The sequence below is a fragment of the Vipera ursinii genome, assembly GCF_947247035.1.
Source record: "Vipera ursinii genome assembly, chromosome: Z".
Taxonomy (NCBI): Eukaryota; Metazoa; Chordata; class Lepidosauria; order Squamata; family Viperidae; genus Vipera; species Vipera ursinii.
In genome coordinates, this window is record NC_139517.1 from 6751346 (window position 1) to 6764546 (window position 13201).

The 13201-nt window shown below is 39.7% G+C and overlaps 1 protein-coding gene across 1 annotated transcript; it reads left to right on the top strand.

Annotated features, from left to right (window-relative positions):
- LOC310649071 (vomeronasal type-2 receptor 26-like) lies at positions 1-10879 on the top strand (the record flags this gene model as incomplete). Its single annotated transcript, XM_083377333.1, has 6 exons — positions 1-185; positions 1155-1440; positions 2291-3142; positions 8610-8837; positions 9763-9889; positions 9981-10879. The coding sequence occupies 6 exons, from the start codon at positions 1-3 to the stop codon at positions 10877-10879; spliced, it is 2577 nt and encodes an 858-aa protein (XP_083233459.1).
- Between the last annotated feature and the right edge of the window lie 2322 nt (positions 10880-13201).

Below are 13201 nucleotides of genomic sequence, written 5' to 3' on the forward strand. Positions count from 1 at the left end.
ATGCCTCAAGTGGTGTGCAAGGATCCTAGTTTTCAATGTGACCTTCAGGAGCCTCTTCCTATTCGTCACACATATCATCAGATTGGAGACATCAACATTGCTGGCATTATTTCTACATTGTTTACGTTTTCTACTCCCATTGATTTCAGTCAACATCCTTCTGAGGCACTTCAGGATGGACTTATGTAAGTGCATCATCGATTCATTGTCAAGTTCTAGACCTTGCTGTTAAATCACATAATGTTTGAAATATTTTCCTGTAGTGACAAAAGCTCCAGAAAAAACATCTTGGATAGGATAGGACAGGACAGGACAGGACAGGACAGGACAGGACAGGACAGGACAGGGTAGGGTAGGGTAGGGTAGGGTAGGGTAGGGTAGGGTAGGGTAGGGTAACAAAATTATTGGAGGTTTTCTAATGCAACTTCCTGCTCACGCTGTAGACCCTATACCATTTCAGACAAATGTCCAATCTCTTCTTTAAAACCTCCAGTGTTGGAGAACCCACAGCTTCTGAAGACAAGTCATTCCACTGATTAATTATTCTGACTAATTATTTCTTTCCTTGATTAGTTTCCATCCATTGCTTCTTTTTCTGTCTTCAGGTGCTTTGGAGAATAGCTTGACCCCCCTCTTCTTTCTGGCAGCCCCTTAGATATTGGACATTGCTATTTATTCAATGTAAAGTTATATATAGCTTCAGTTTCCCCATGAAGTTGAAGAATGTTTATAATAAATCACATCTAAATATAACTATAGAGGTATGAATGGCTTAACTTATGAAGATATAACTGCTGCTAAGATCTGGGGAGTGGTATATATTTTCCATGATATCTTTTTTCATTTGATATTTCTGGTACCAAAATTCAGCAATTTCTTTCTGATATAAGTCATTATGAAAAGCTGAGGTTTGATAATGGACCTTTCTCATGTTTTCAGAAATAATGCTTCCAACTTTAAGCCAATTTTTATCTTAAAAATAACTCCAGTTCCTGTAGGGGTATATACGAAGTAGTGTTACGTTTTGCATTTTCCAGGATCTTAGCTGAATAATCAAAATATGGCACTAAAACACTTTCCACTAAATGTTTTGTATTTAAGGGTTGCAGGTGCCATGATATGAAGCACACCTTTCTTCATGTGTTTCTTTACAGAGTATTTTTTCAGAATTACCAGCATGTCCTGGCCTTAGCATTTTCTCTAAAAGAGATCAATGAAAACCCACAGATCCTACCCAATGTCACACTGGGCTTCCATATTTTTAACAGCCATTTTAGTCCAAGCTGGACCTACTTTGCCTCAATGGCCCTGCCTTTCACTCAGGGCAAATTCATCCCTAACTACAAGTGTGGGATCCCAAAATCTTTGGCTGCAGTCATTGGGGGACCGGATATCTCTTTTCACATGGCAGCTGTATTGTCCATCTACAAAGTTCCTCAGGTAAGCTATGCTGGAAATATATATTATTATTTTGCCATACTGTACCTCCCCAGAAGTCTGTGTGCTTCTTTCTCTAAAAAAAGGTAGCAACATTTAAGATTTCTAGTTATTATTTTTTGCTTCATAGGATTACCATAGCAGCACGACTAATCACAACTCTGAACAGATGGTGGAGATATTTGACACAGATAAACCCTGGTTGCCACAATATAAAAAAAAGATGTTGAGACTCTAGAAAGAGAGCAGAGATCAGCAACAAAGATGATTAGGGGACTAGAGGCTAAAACATATGAAGAGCAATTGAATATGTCTACTTTAATGAAAAAAAAAACAATTAGGGGTGATACTATTCCAATATCTAGGGGACTGCCACAAAGAAGAGAGGCTCAATCTATTCTTCAAAGCAGCTGAAGGCAGACAAAGAAGCAATTGATGGATACTAATCAAGGAGAGAAGCAACCTAGAATGGAGGAGAAATTTCCTGACAATCAGAACAATTAATCAGTGAAACAATTTGCCTCCAAAAGTGGTAGATGCTCCAGTGTCAGTGGTGTTTAAGAAGAGATTGAACAACCATTTATCTAAAATTTTATAGGGAGTTTGTCTAGAAGACTTCCAAGTTCTTATTCCCTAATCCTAGACAGCAAATTAAGGTACATATTGAAATATTCACAATGAGCCTATTTCCAGAAAAGTGATACTGTATATCGGTTAAAATTCCTAAATAAAGACAACTAGTTGCATAATTTTCAGTGTATAAGCTTAAGGGTACCCAGAGACTCAAATGAAGGTACACATTTTCAGAGGTTCACTTAGACATTTGCATTCACATATGTTTGTCTTCCTGCAGTTGACCTATGGCTCTGCTCCAGCCATGGATAAAGAGACTCAAGCAGTTTACTTCCAGCAAATGTTTCCAGATGAATCCTATGAACATAAGGGCCTCATGCAGCTATTGAAATACTTAAGATGGATCTGGGTTGGAATTCTTGTAGTAAAGGATGAGAAAGCAGAGAAATTTGTCCAGGAAGTGGTCCCTATCTTTTCTGAGTATGGTATCTGCACTGAGTTCATAAGAGAGTTACCAAACATAGATTTTTACAGTGATTTTACTGATGCCATGGATGAAGGACTATGGATATACCATGTTCTCATGAACAGCACAGCCAATGTGATAATTGTATATGGTAAAATTCAGACCATATCAGTTCTGAGAAGTTTCCTCCGGTTTTCGGAAGTGGAGGATGGACCAAGGAAGCAAAAGATCTGGCTTATAAATGCTCAGTCAGACTTCACCTCACTTTCCCTTCATAAAACTTGGGACGTCCATTTCCTACATGGTGCTTTATCCTTTGCAGTTCACACAAAAGATCTTCAAGACTTCCAGGAATTTCTTCACAATCTAAGTCCAAACAATGACCACCATGATCATTTTCGAAAAGATTTTTGGGAACAGGCGTTTGATTGTTTCTTGTCAAATTCAAGAACGGAGACAACTGCGAAAACCTGTACTGGACAGGAGAGACTTGAGACCCTTCCTACATCTGTGTTTGAAACACGCATCAGTGGCCAGAGTTACAATATTTACAATGCAGTCTATGCTGTGGCACATGCTTTGCAATCTCTCTATTTATCCAAAGCCAGGGAAACATCAATAATGAAAAAAGGAAGGAAACAGTTTCACAATCAAATGTGGTGGCAGGTAAGAAACTACCATATCTGTAGTTTCAAGATACGTTCATAAACTTTAACAAACAATATTCTTTGGGGCAATTGACCTTAGATCTAAAATTGAGATGTAGTATTGAATTAACCATTTGAAATATTTAGAATATGTTTCTGTCCATGAAATTAGAATCAGAATCAGAATAGAGCTGGAAGGAACATTGGAGGTCTTCTAGTCCAGCCCCCTGCTCAAGCAAAACTTCCTATACCATTTAAGACAAGTGACTGTCCAGTCCCTTCTTAGAAATCTCCAGTGATGAAGCACCTACAGCTTCTCAAGACAAACTTTCTACTGGTTAATTGTCCTCACTTTTAGGAAGTTTCTCCTTAATTCCAATTTGCTTTTCTCCTTGATTAGTTTCCATCCACGGTTTCTTCTCCTCTGGTGCTTTGGAAAATAAGAGGATCCCCTGCTTTTTGTGGCAGCCTCTTAAATACTGGAAGACTGCTATCATGTCCTTCTTTTCTCTAGACTAGCCAAATCCAAATCCTGAAAACATTCTTCTTATGTTTTACTTTCCAGGCCTTTAATCATTTTAGTTACTCTTGTTTGTATTAACTGCTGTCAAGCCCAAAACCTCTTGGTAATACATGATATATTCACACCTATAGACCAAACCTTGCAGGACTCAGCACTCTATGTATCTACAATCTATCCTATAAGAGAGGGTTACCTTCATCTTCTTTCTCCCACACATATGAGTTGCTTTTTACTTCTCTGAAAAGCATCTCCTCCATCCTGGGAATCCATATTTGTCAGTCGCTTTCTGGAATTCCTGTGCAGCCAAGAACCAAGCTATGGTTTTAATCCATAGCTCAGTTTTGCAAGACCTCAGCAGCCGACCATCAAGCTATGGATTGAATCCACAGCTTGGTACCCAGGTTCTCAGGCCTTCTGGAAAGGCCTGACTGAAAAATGCAGGACCAAATGTAGTTGCAGAACTTTGGCACAAGAAGTGGAGTGGCTGGGTGAGGCTGTCATTGACAGAGATGAAGTAAGGAGGGCCTTCTCTGTGGGCGCTCCGGCTTTATGGAACCAGCTGCCGGTCGAGCTCCGAACAGCACCGGACCTTCGCTCCTTCCGACGCAGTCTAAAGACCCATTTATTTGAACAAGCTGGCCTGGCCTGATGGGGGATGTTAGGGTTTTTATTGGGGCTTTTTATACTGTTATTGTTTTTATTTGGGCGATTATTTAATTCCTTTTAATTTTTGTATTCTCTATTTGTATGTGCCCTGTTCACCGGGAGAAGGGCGGTATACAAATTTTAATAATAATAATAATAATAATAATAATAATAATAATAATAATAATAATAATAATAATAATAATAATAATAATAATACCTACCATGAAAATAAGATCCGGTCTTATTTTGGGGAAAACAAAGTTACTTGATAGAAACATGTGGGTTAGATAGTATGACCACCAGGTGAATTCCTAACTTGCTGACCAATCACACTCAACATATAGTCCTCAATGGAACTGCATCTACATGGAGGGAAGTGTGTAGTGGCATATCCCAAGGCTCTATTTTAGGTCTAGTACTCTTCAACATCATCATCAATGATTTGGATGAGTGGATAGATGGGGAATTCATCAAATTTGTAGATGACACCAAGCTGGCACAAGTAGCCAACTGTCCAGAAGATAGGCTTAAGATACAGAAGGATCTGGACAGACTTGAACATTGGGTGCTAACAAAATGAAAGTCAACAATGGATAAACTGAGGTTCGAGGCAAGAAAAACAACCAAATGCACAGGTACAGGACAGGTGGTACCTCACTCAACAGTAGTAACTGTGAGATGGATCTTGAAGTCCTAGTGGACAATCACTTAAATATGAGCCACCAGTGTGCAGGCAGCTGCCAAAAAAGCCAACACAGTTCAAGGCTGCATTAACAGAGGGATAGAATGAAGATCACATGAAGTGTTAATACCACTTTATAATGCCTTGGTAATGCCACACTTGGAATACTGCATCCAGTTTTCATCACCACAATGTTAAAAAAGAAGTTGAGACTCTAGAAAGAGAGCAGAGAAGAGCATCAAAGTTGATCAAGGAACTGGAGCTTAAAAAATCTAAAGAATGGTTGCTGGAATTGGTTATGTCTAGTTTAATGAAAATAAGGATTAGGGGTGACCAGATGTCAGTGTTTCAAAATCTCAGAGGTTGCCACAAAGAAGAGGGAGAACTGGGCTTGTTTGAAATATTTTCGCAAGTTATTTATCGGGATCCAGACTCGAGGTCCTCTTATTTGATTGGCTCCTGCTTCTGTCCTTCAAGACCATTTCTATGATCTGTAGAAATACAGAGATTTCCCCATTCACAACACGTTAGCTGGGGGAGAAGGAGCCTGACTGCCTTTGTCTCTTTCTACCTGGCCAGGAGTGGGCATATCAGGTATTTACCCTATTTCTGTATGCAAACCATGATTGAAGATGTACGACACCTCCAAACAATGTGATCCTGAACTCTGTCTGGCTTATCAAAACGTGGTATGCCTTATGAACATTTATCTCTCTGTGTTGAATATAAGATTATATATTCAAATATATAAGACAATAACAAGATAAAACATAGTGTAACCAGAAAGCTGTCTGTCACTCTCTTTCTCTCTCTCCCTCTCTCTCTCCCTCCCCCCCTCTCTTGCATTTTGTTGTTTCTTGTTAGTATGATGCTTCTAGGTTGTTGGATTGTGGTTGCAAAAATAAAAAATAGCATGGCTACAGCAAGTATCCCTGTTGAATATACAGTACAGGTGAAAAATAGATTTAAGGAATTAGATCTGATAGACAGAGTGCCTGAAGAACTATGGATGGAGGTTCGCAACATTGTACAACAGGTAGCAATTAAAACCATCCCAAAGAAAAAGAAATGCAAGAAAGCAAAATGGCTGTCTGAGGAAGCTTTGCAAATAGCTGAGGAAAGGAGGGAAGCAAAAGGCAAGGGAGAAAAAGAAAGATATGCCTAATTGAATGCAGAATTCCAGAGAATAGCTAGAAGAGATAAGAATGCCTTCTTAAATGAACAGTGCAAGAAATAGAAGAAAAAAATAGAAAAGGGAGGACCAGAGATCTTTTCAAGAAAATTGGTGAGTTGGAGGAAACGTTTCATGGAAAAATGGGCATGATAAAGGACCAAAATGGCAGGGCCCTAACAGAGACAGAAGAGATTAAGAAGTGGTGGCAAAATTACACAGAAGAACTATACAAGAATGAGCTTAACATCCCTGATAACCATGATGAGGTGGTCACTGACCTCGAACCAGACATCCTAGAATGTGAAGTGAAGTGGGCCTTAGAAAAACTGAGCAACAACAAAGCTAGTGGAGGTGACAGTATTCCAGCTGAGCTATTCAAAATCTTAAAAGATGATGCAGTAAAAGTGCTACACTCAATTTGCCAACAAATTTGGAAAACTCAACAGTGGCCACAGGATTGGAAAAGATCAGTTTACATTCCAATTCCAAAGAAAGGCAGTGCCAAAGAATGTTCAAACTATCGCACCATTGCACTCATTTCACATGCTACTAAAGTTATGCTTAAAATCCTACAAGCTAGACTCCAGAAGTATGTGGATCGAGAACTACCAGAAGTACAGGCAGGATTTCCAAGAGGCAGAGGAACTAGAGATCAAATTGCCAACATATGCTGGATCATGGAGAAAGCTAGGGAGTTCCAGAAAAACATCTACTCTTGCTTCATTGACTATGCTAAAGCCTTTGATTGTGTGGATCATAACAAACTGTGGCAAGTTCTTAAAGAGATGGGCATACCAGACCATCTTATTTGTCTCTTGAGAAATCTATATGTGGGCCAAGAAGCAACAGTGAGAACTGGACATGGAACCACTGATTGGTTCAAAATTTGGAAAGGAGTCTGGCAAGGCTGTATACTGTCGCCATGCCTATTTAACCTATATGCAGAGCACATCATGAGAAAGCTAGATGAATCAAAAGTTGGAATTAAGATTGCCGGGAGAAATATCAACAACCTAAGATATGCAGATGATACCACTCTAATGGCAGAAAGTGAAGAAGAACTAAAGAGCCTCTTGTTGTGGGTGAAGAAGGAGAGTGCAAAAGTTGGGTTGAAACTTAACATTAAGAAAACCAAGATCATGGCATCTGTCCCTCTCAATTCCTGGCAAATAGATGGGGAAGAAATGGAGGTAGTGACAGATTTTATTTTCCTGGGCTCCAAGATCACCGCAGACGGGGACTGTAGCCAAGAAATTAAAAGACGCTTGCTCCTGGGGAGGAAAGCCATGGCAAATCTAGACAGCACACTAAAAAGCAGAGACATCACCCTGTCAATAAAAGTGCGTATAGTCAAGGCTATGGTCTTCCCAGTTGCAATGTATGGCTCTGAAACCTGGACCATAAGAAAGGCTGAGCGCCAAAGAATTGAGGCCTTTGAACTCTGGTGCTGGAGAAGACTCCTGCGAGTCCCTTGGACTGCAAGGCGATCAAACCGGTCAGTCCTAGAGGAGATCAACCCTGACTGCTTTTTAGAAGGCCAGATCCTGAAGTTGAAACTCAAATACTTTAGCCACCTAATGAGAAGGAAGGACTCACTAGAGAAGAGCCTAATGCTGGGAAAGGTTCAGGGCAAGAGAAGAAGAGGACAACAGAGAATGAGGTGGCTGGATGGAGTCACTGAAGCAGTAGGCGTGAGCTTAAATGTACTCCAGAAGATGGTAGAGGACAGGAAGGCCTGGAGGAACGTTGTCTATGGGGTTGTGATGGGTCGGACACGACTTCGCAGCTAACAACAACAACAGCAAGTATAAGTATCTAAGTAAGAACAAGGCTTTATAGCCTTATATATATCTTATTATTTCTCATATATTTATTAAGAGGTCATCTGTCTTAAGAGGCTTTAGCAGTTAAACTACGAAGTTTAATGTTAAAATTCTTCCTCTTCTTCTTCTTCTTCTTCTTCTTCTTCTTCTTCTTCTTCTTCTTCTTCTTCTTCTTCTTCTTCTTTTTCTTCTTCTTCTTCTTCTTCTTCTTCTTCTTCTTCTTCTTCTTCTCCTTATCTCTCTTTCTCCCTCTCTGTCTGTCTGTGTATTTCAGGTTCATTCTTTTCTGAGAAGTGTCAGATTCAACGACACTGTTGGTGAGAAGATCTCCTTTGATGACAATGGAGAATTCATTGGTGGATATGATATTATTAACTGGGTCACATTCCCAAACCTTCTGCTTTTTTTGTTTGCAATTCTATGTGAATTTTATTTTAGTAATCTGATATTTTACCTCTACCTCTATGTTGGAATGATTGTTATATTACTTGTTTGATTATGACCTACAGCTAAAATGAAAGGTTTTATATTTTCTTTATTTAAATATCCATATCTATCTTTTGACCATATAAATTATTTATCCTTCCCTCTCTCCTTATCTCTCTTTGTCCCTCTCTGTCTGTCTGTGTATTTCAGGTTCATTCTTTTCTGAGAAGTGTCAGATTCAACAACACTGTTGGTGAGAAGATCTCCTTTGATGAAAATGGAGAATTCATTGGTGGATATGATATTATTAACTGGGTCACATTCCCAAACCAGTCCTTTGTTAGGGTCCAAGTTGGAATGGTAGATCCCACAGTACCAGAAGACAAATTCTTCAATATTTCTATAGATTCCATCACTTGGCCAGGAGGTTTTAATCAGGTTAGCTGTCTGAATCTAGCTTAGTCTGCCTTCATTTATATACTGTAAAAATTTCTTTATTGATGAAAGTCTTAGAGCCTCATGTCTGAAATAGCCTAAATATCTATATGAATATATCAATGTTATAGGGAAGGAAAGTATCTCTCTCTCTCTCTCTCTCTCTCTCTCTCTCTCTCTCTCTCTCTCTCTCTGTGTGTGTGTGTGTGTGTGTGTGTGTGTTTACTTTTCTAATAGTTGGTATAGTACATCATTCTCAGTATTTAATTAATTTATTTATTTTTATTTTATTTTAATTCCATTTATATCCCGCCCTTCTCCGAAGACTCAGGGCGGCTTACAAGCTTAGCAGTACCCTTCATTCTATGTATATGCCTGCTTATTAGGGCTTTCACACACACCCCAAGCGGCTTTATTAGAAAGTCAGCTTAATTGCACCCAACAATCTGGGTCCTCATTTTACCTACCTCGGAAGGATGGAAGGCTGAGTCAACCTTGAGCCTGGTGGGAATCGAACCTGCACTAATTCCAGGCAGCTGGTGTTACTTAAGGAGGCATTAGCCCACTGCTCCACCAAGTACTTTGGCCCTCTGTTAATTATGGGCAATGCATGGTTTCAAAGTAAAAGCTACAATCCAGTGTACTGGCTTTTGTCAGTCTGGTGACTTCAAAATTAATAATTTGAGAAAACCCTCTTTAACCAGCACAAAAACTATCTTTGGAGACTGGGGTTGATGGATATAGAAACACATTGATATTAATAATTGTAGATATTTAATGAATTATTATTTCAAACCACTAATATATCAAAATTATGCAATCACATTACTTCTGCTTATCAATCCATTTTTATGCGGTTAATTCCATAGTAAGAATGTCTCTTCTTTTTCTTCCGTATCTTAAAATATTTGTTTTTGTTCATTGTTAGGCATTACCTTTATCTCAGTGTAATGATCCTTGTGAGACAGGATACAACAAGGAAAAGATAGAACGGGAGTCTTTTTGCTGCTATGCTTGCCGTCGGTGTCCAGAGGGGAAAATATCAAACATTAAGGGTAAGAATTTTCCAGGTAAAACAGGACTAAGGCATGAGGATGTAATGCTGTCCATAATCCACTATATCAATTCCACTGTGTTCTTTTTCAGATGTAGATGACTGCTCTTCATGTCCAGAAGATCAATATCCAAATCCTGACAAAAATATGTGCATCCCAAAGCGAATCACCTTTTTGTCCTATGAAGAACCCTTGGGGATCAGTTTGACTGTTCTTTCGCTTTGCTTTTCTTTAATGACAACTTTGGTAATCACAATCTTCATGAAACACAAAGACACTCCCATTGTCAAAGCCAACAACCGGAATCTCACCTACATCCTCCTACTTTCCCTCCTCTTCTCTTTCCTTTGCGTCTTTCTTTTTATTGGGAGACCCAACACGATTGTGTGTCTCCTTCGACAACCAGCTTTTGGCCTCATCTTTTCTGTGGCAGTTTCTTGCGTCTTGGCCAAAACCTTTGTTGTGGTTCTAGCATTCATGGCCACCAAACCTGGTTCCGGATTGAGGAAATGGGTGGGGGGAAGAATGGTCAGTTTTATTCTTCTATCCTGCTCCCTTGTTCAAATGTGTGTTTGTACTGTGTGGCTGATAATGTCCCCACCATATCCAGATTTTGATGCACACTCAGTGTCTGAAGAACTCATCATGGAGTGCAATGAAGACTCAGTCATGTTCTACTGTGTTTTGGGCTTTATGGGTTTTCTTGCTCTTGTTAGCTTCTCTGCTGCTTTTCTAGCTAGGAAGTTGCCTGACAGTTTCAATGAAGCCAAATTCATCACCTTCAGCATGTTGGTCTTCTGCAGTGTTTGGCTGTGCTTTATTCCAACCTATCTAAGCACAAGGGGAAAATATATGCTGGCCGTGGAGATCTTCTCCATCATCTCCTCCAGTGCTGGATTATTGGTGTGCATCTTCCTTCCCAAGTGTTTTATCATTGTGATGAGACCCGAACTGAATGATAAACATCAACTCATGAAAAGAAAGTTTTAAGAAATCTTTCCATTTTCCTGATATCCTTTATACATAGATGTTGGAGATCTTCCCCACTGGCACATTTAAGCCAGCAATTGCAGTAAGATTGGCCTTCTATATTGCCATGTCCCCTGAATTTTATATAGCTGAGGACTTTTTTTCCTTCTGGAAATGGGGACTATAAAAGCATACAGATAAACAAATATCTTAAAGGTGCTTTTTCACGAGACAACTGAACTTTCCATATCCATTTGCACTACTCAGGTGCCCCTGACAACATGGATGAATCCCCAGGTGGCCTCAACAACTCTCTAAAAGAATGCAAATGACCACCAGCCTGCAAGGAGGTATAAATCCATTCCCCACTTTTCAGTCAAAGCTGAAGAAGCTTCTTGCATGAGAAGCAAAATGTCTTCCAATAAAAACAAGAAAGTCCAGTTGCCTCGTGAAAAAGCACCACTTGGAGTAACTACCATATGACCTGGATGACTGAGAAACTAAATAGACAGATGAACAAATAATAGCATATTTTGTTGTGTGATAGACAGCTCTAACTAAATATATAGATTAAATATAAGTTGTCAATTTGTCTTCAGTGGTCATCTTAATTCATATGCAGACTAGACTGTGAAAAAGTGGACTTAAATACGAATGGCCTTTTTAGGGCTTGTGAATTGTTTCTGAAGCAAGCAAAGGTCAGTTTTCTAGATAATAAAATGTGTAGGGGTTACCTAAGAAAACTGGCTAAATTCAAAAGATCTTCCAGCTGGATATATATGCCTTCTCCTCAGTAGCAAAGGCCAATGAAATCTATGACACACAAATCCAATTAAATTCCATTAAAAGTCCAATACATGGTAGTATCCATTTAAAATAATGGTCTCTTTCTAGGAAATTCAATGAAGTATGATGACTGTGTAGAACAGCACATTCCATGGTCATAAGTCAAACATAGTACCTGGCACTTCAATGAGAAGCACACAAAGATTCTAAATGACAGCTGATGAGATCATTCTGGTTTCTCTAGGTGATCATGCCTATTTAACATCTGGTCCAAAGGTCCTGAAACTCCCCTTGCTGTACACAGGATTTAAGGGTGCTAAAAAGAGCCAAAAAATGGTGCAGTGCCACTGGAGGAAAACTAAAAATGATGCGACATGGTTGCAGTGGGTGAGATTATCTAACAGCTTGGGAGGTGATATCATCAGCTTCTACAGTTCTAACCAGTAATTTTTAAAATGGTTTTTAATATCTGTTTCATCAGTTTCATCCAGCTGGTCTTCACTTTGTTGACATCGCATGAAACAATGATGCAGTATTTTTACGATGCATGCCTTAAGAATATGTGTAATTCCAGTATGCACAGGAAAATTGCTTTCTAAAAGAAGAAACATCATAGATTGCACTGATGGTTTCAACCAATACTTTCAACCAATACGTCAAGAAGTGATTGTGAACTCTGTTATTCTGCAATCAGAGTTTGTTCTCAAGTAAAAACAGGGGGCCTATCACATGCAAAATCAACTGAACCTGATAACCCAATTACAAAGAGACTGAAGGACTGGATGTTATGTATTGGGCTTGTGGTGTACACCACGTGCATTGCTGGAGGAGCTAACGGCTCTCCAGCAACCCAGACAGGCCATCTCCGGTCCTGCAATTGGTCAGCCCCAGGTGGGAAGCATGGGTTCAAAACCTATTGGCTGCCGCCTAGGGGCTAGGCTATATATTGTGGCTGGTTGTGGCCCCAGCTTCAGTATGGTTCCATCAAGAATAAAAGAATGAGCTATTCTACACTCAGCCTCGTGTCTTCCTTCCTGCAACTAAGACCCCACAACATAATACTGGTTCTTAACAAATAAAACCATTCTGACTTGTCAGGATGGGTTAGCTTGGAAGGGGTCAAAACTGTATCTACTAGAGACTTTCAGAGTTCAGCCATCTTTCAGTTCATCTTTGCTTTTTAGTTGTCACAGCAATGGGATGGGGAGATGCATTCTTATAGTTTAGTCCACAGGTCTGCAACCCGTGGCTCTGGAGCCGCATGCGGCTCTTTCAGCCGTCTCCTGCGGCTCCCAGTCCTCTGCCATGTGCAGTCCAAAAAAAAAAAGTGGGACTAAAAAAGTTCAACCAATCAATTCAAATATGCAGGGTAGGTGCATATCTCACCTTGGCTCCACTCTTCAGTCAAACCCTGTTCTGCGCATGTGCGCATGTACACGCATGTGCACACATTTTTTGCGGCTCCCAGTTTTTCCTTTTGTGAGGGAACCGGTTCCGAGTGGCTCTTTCACTGTTTCAGGTTGCTGACCCCTGGTTTAGTCAAAACAATAACTTTCC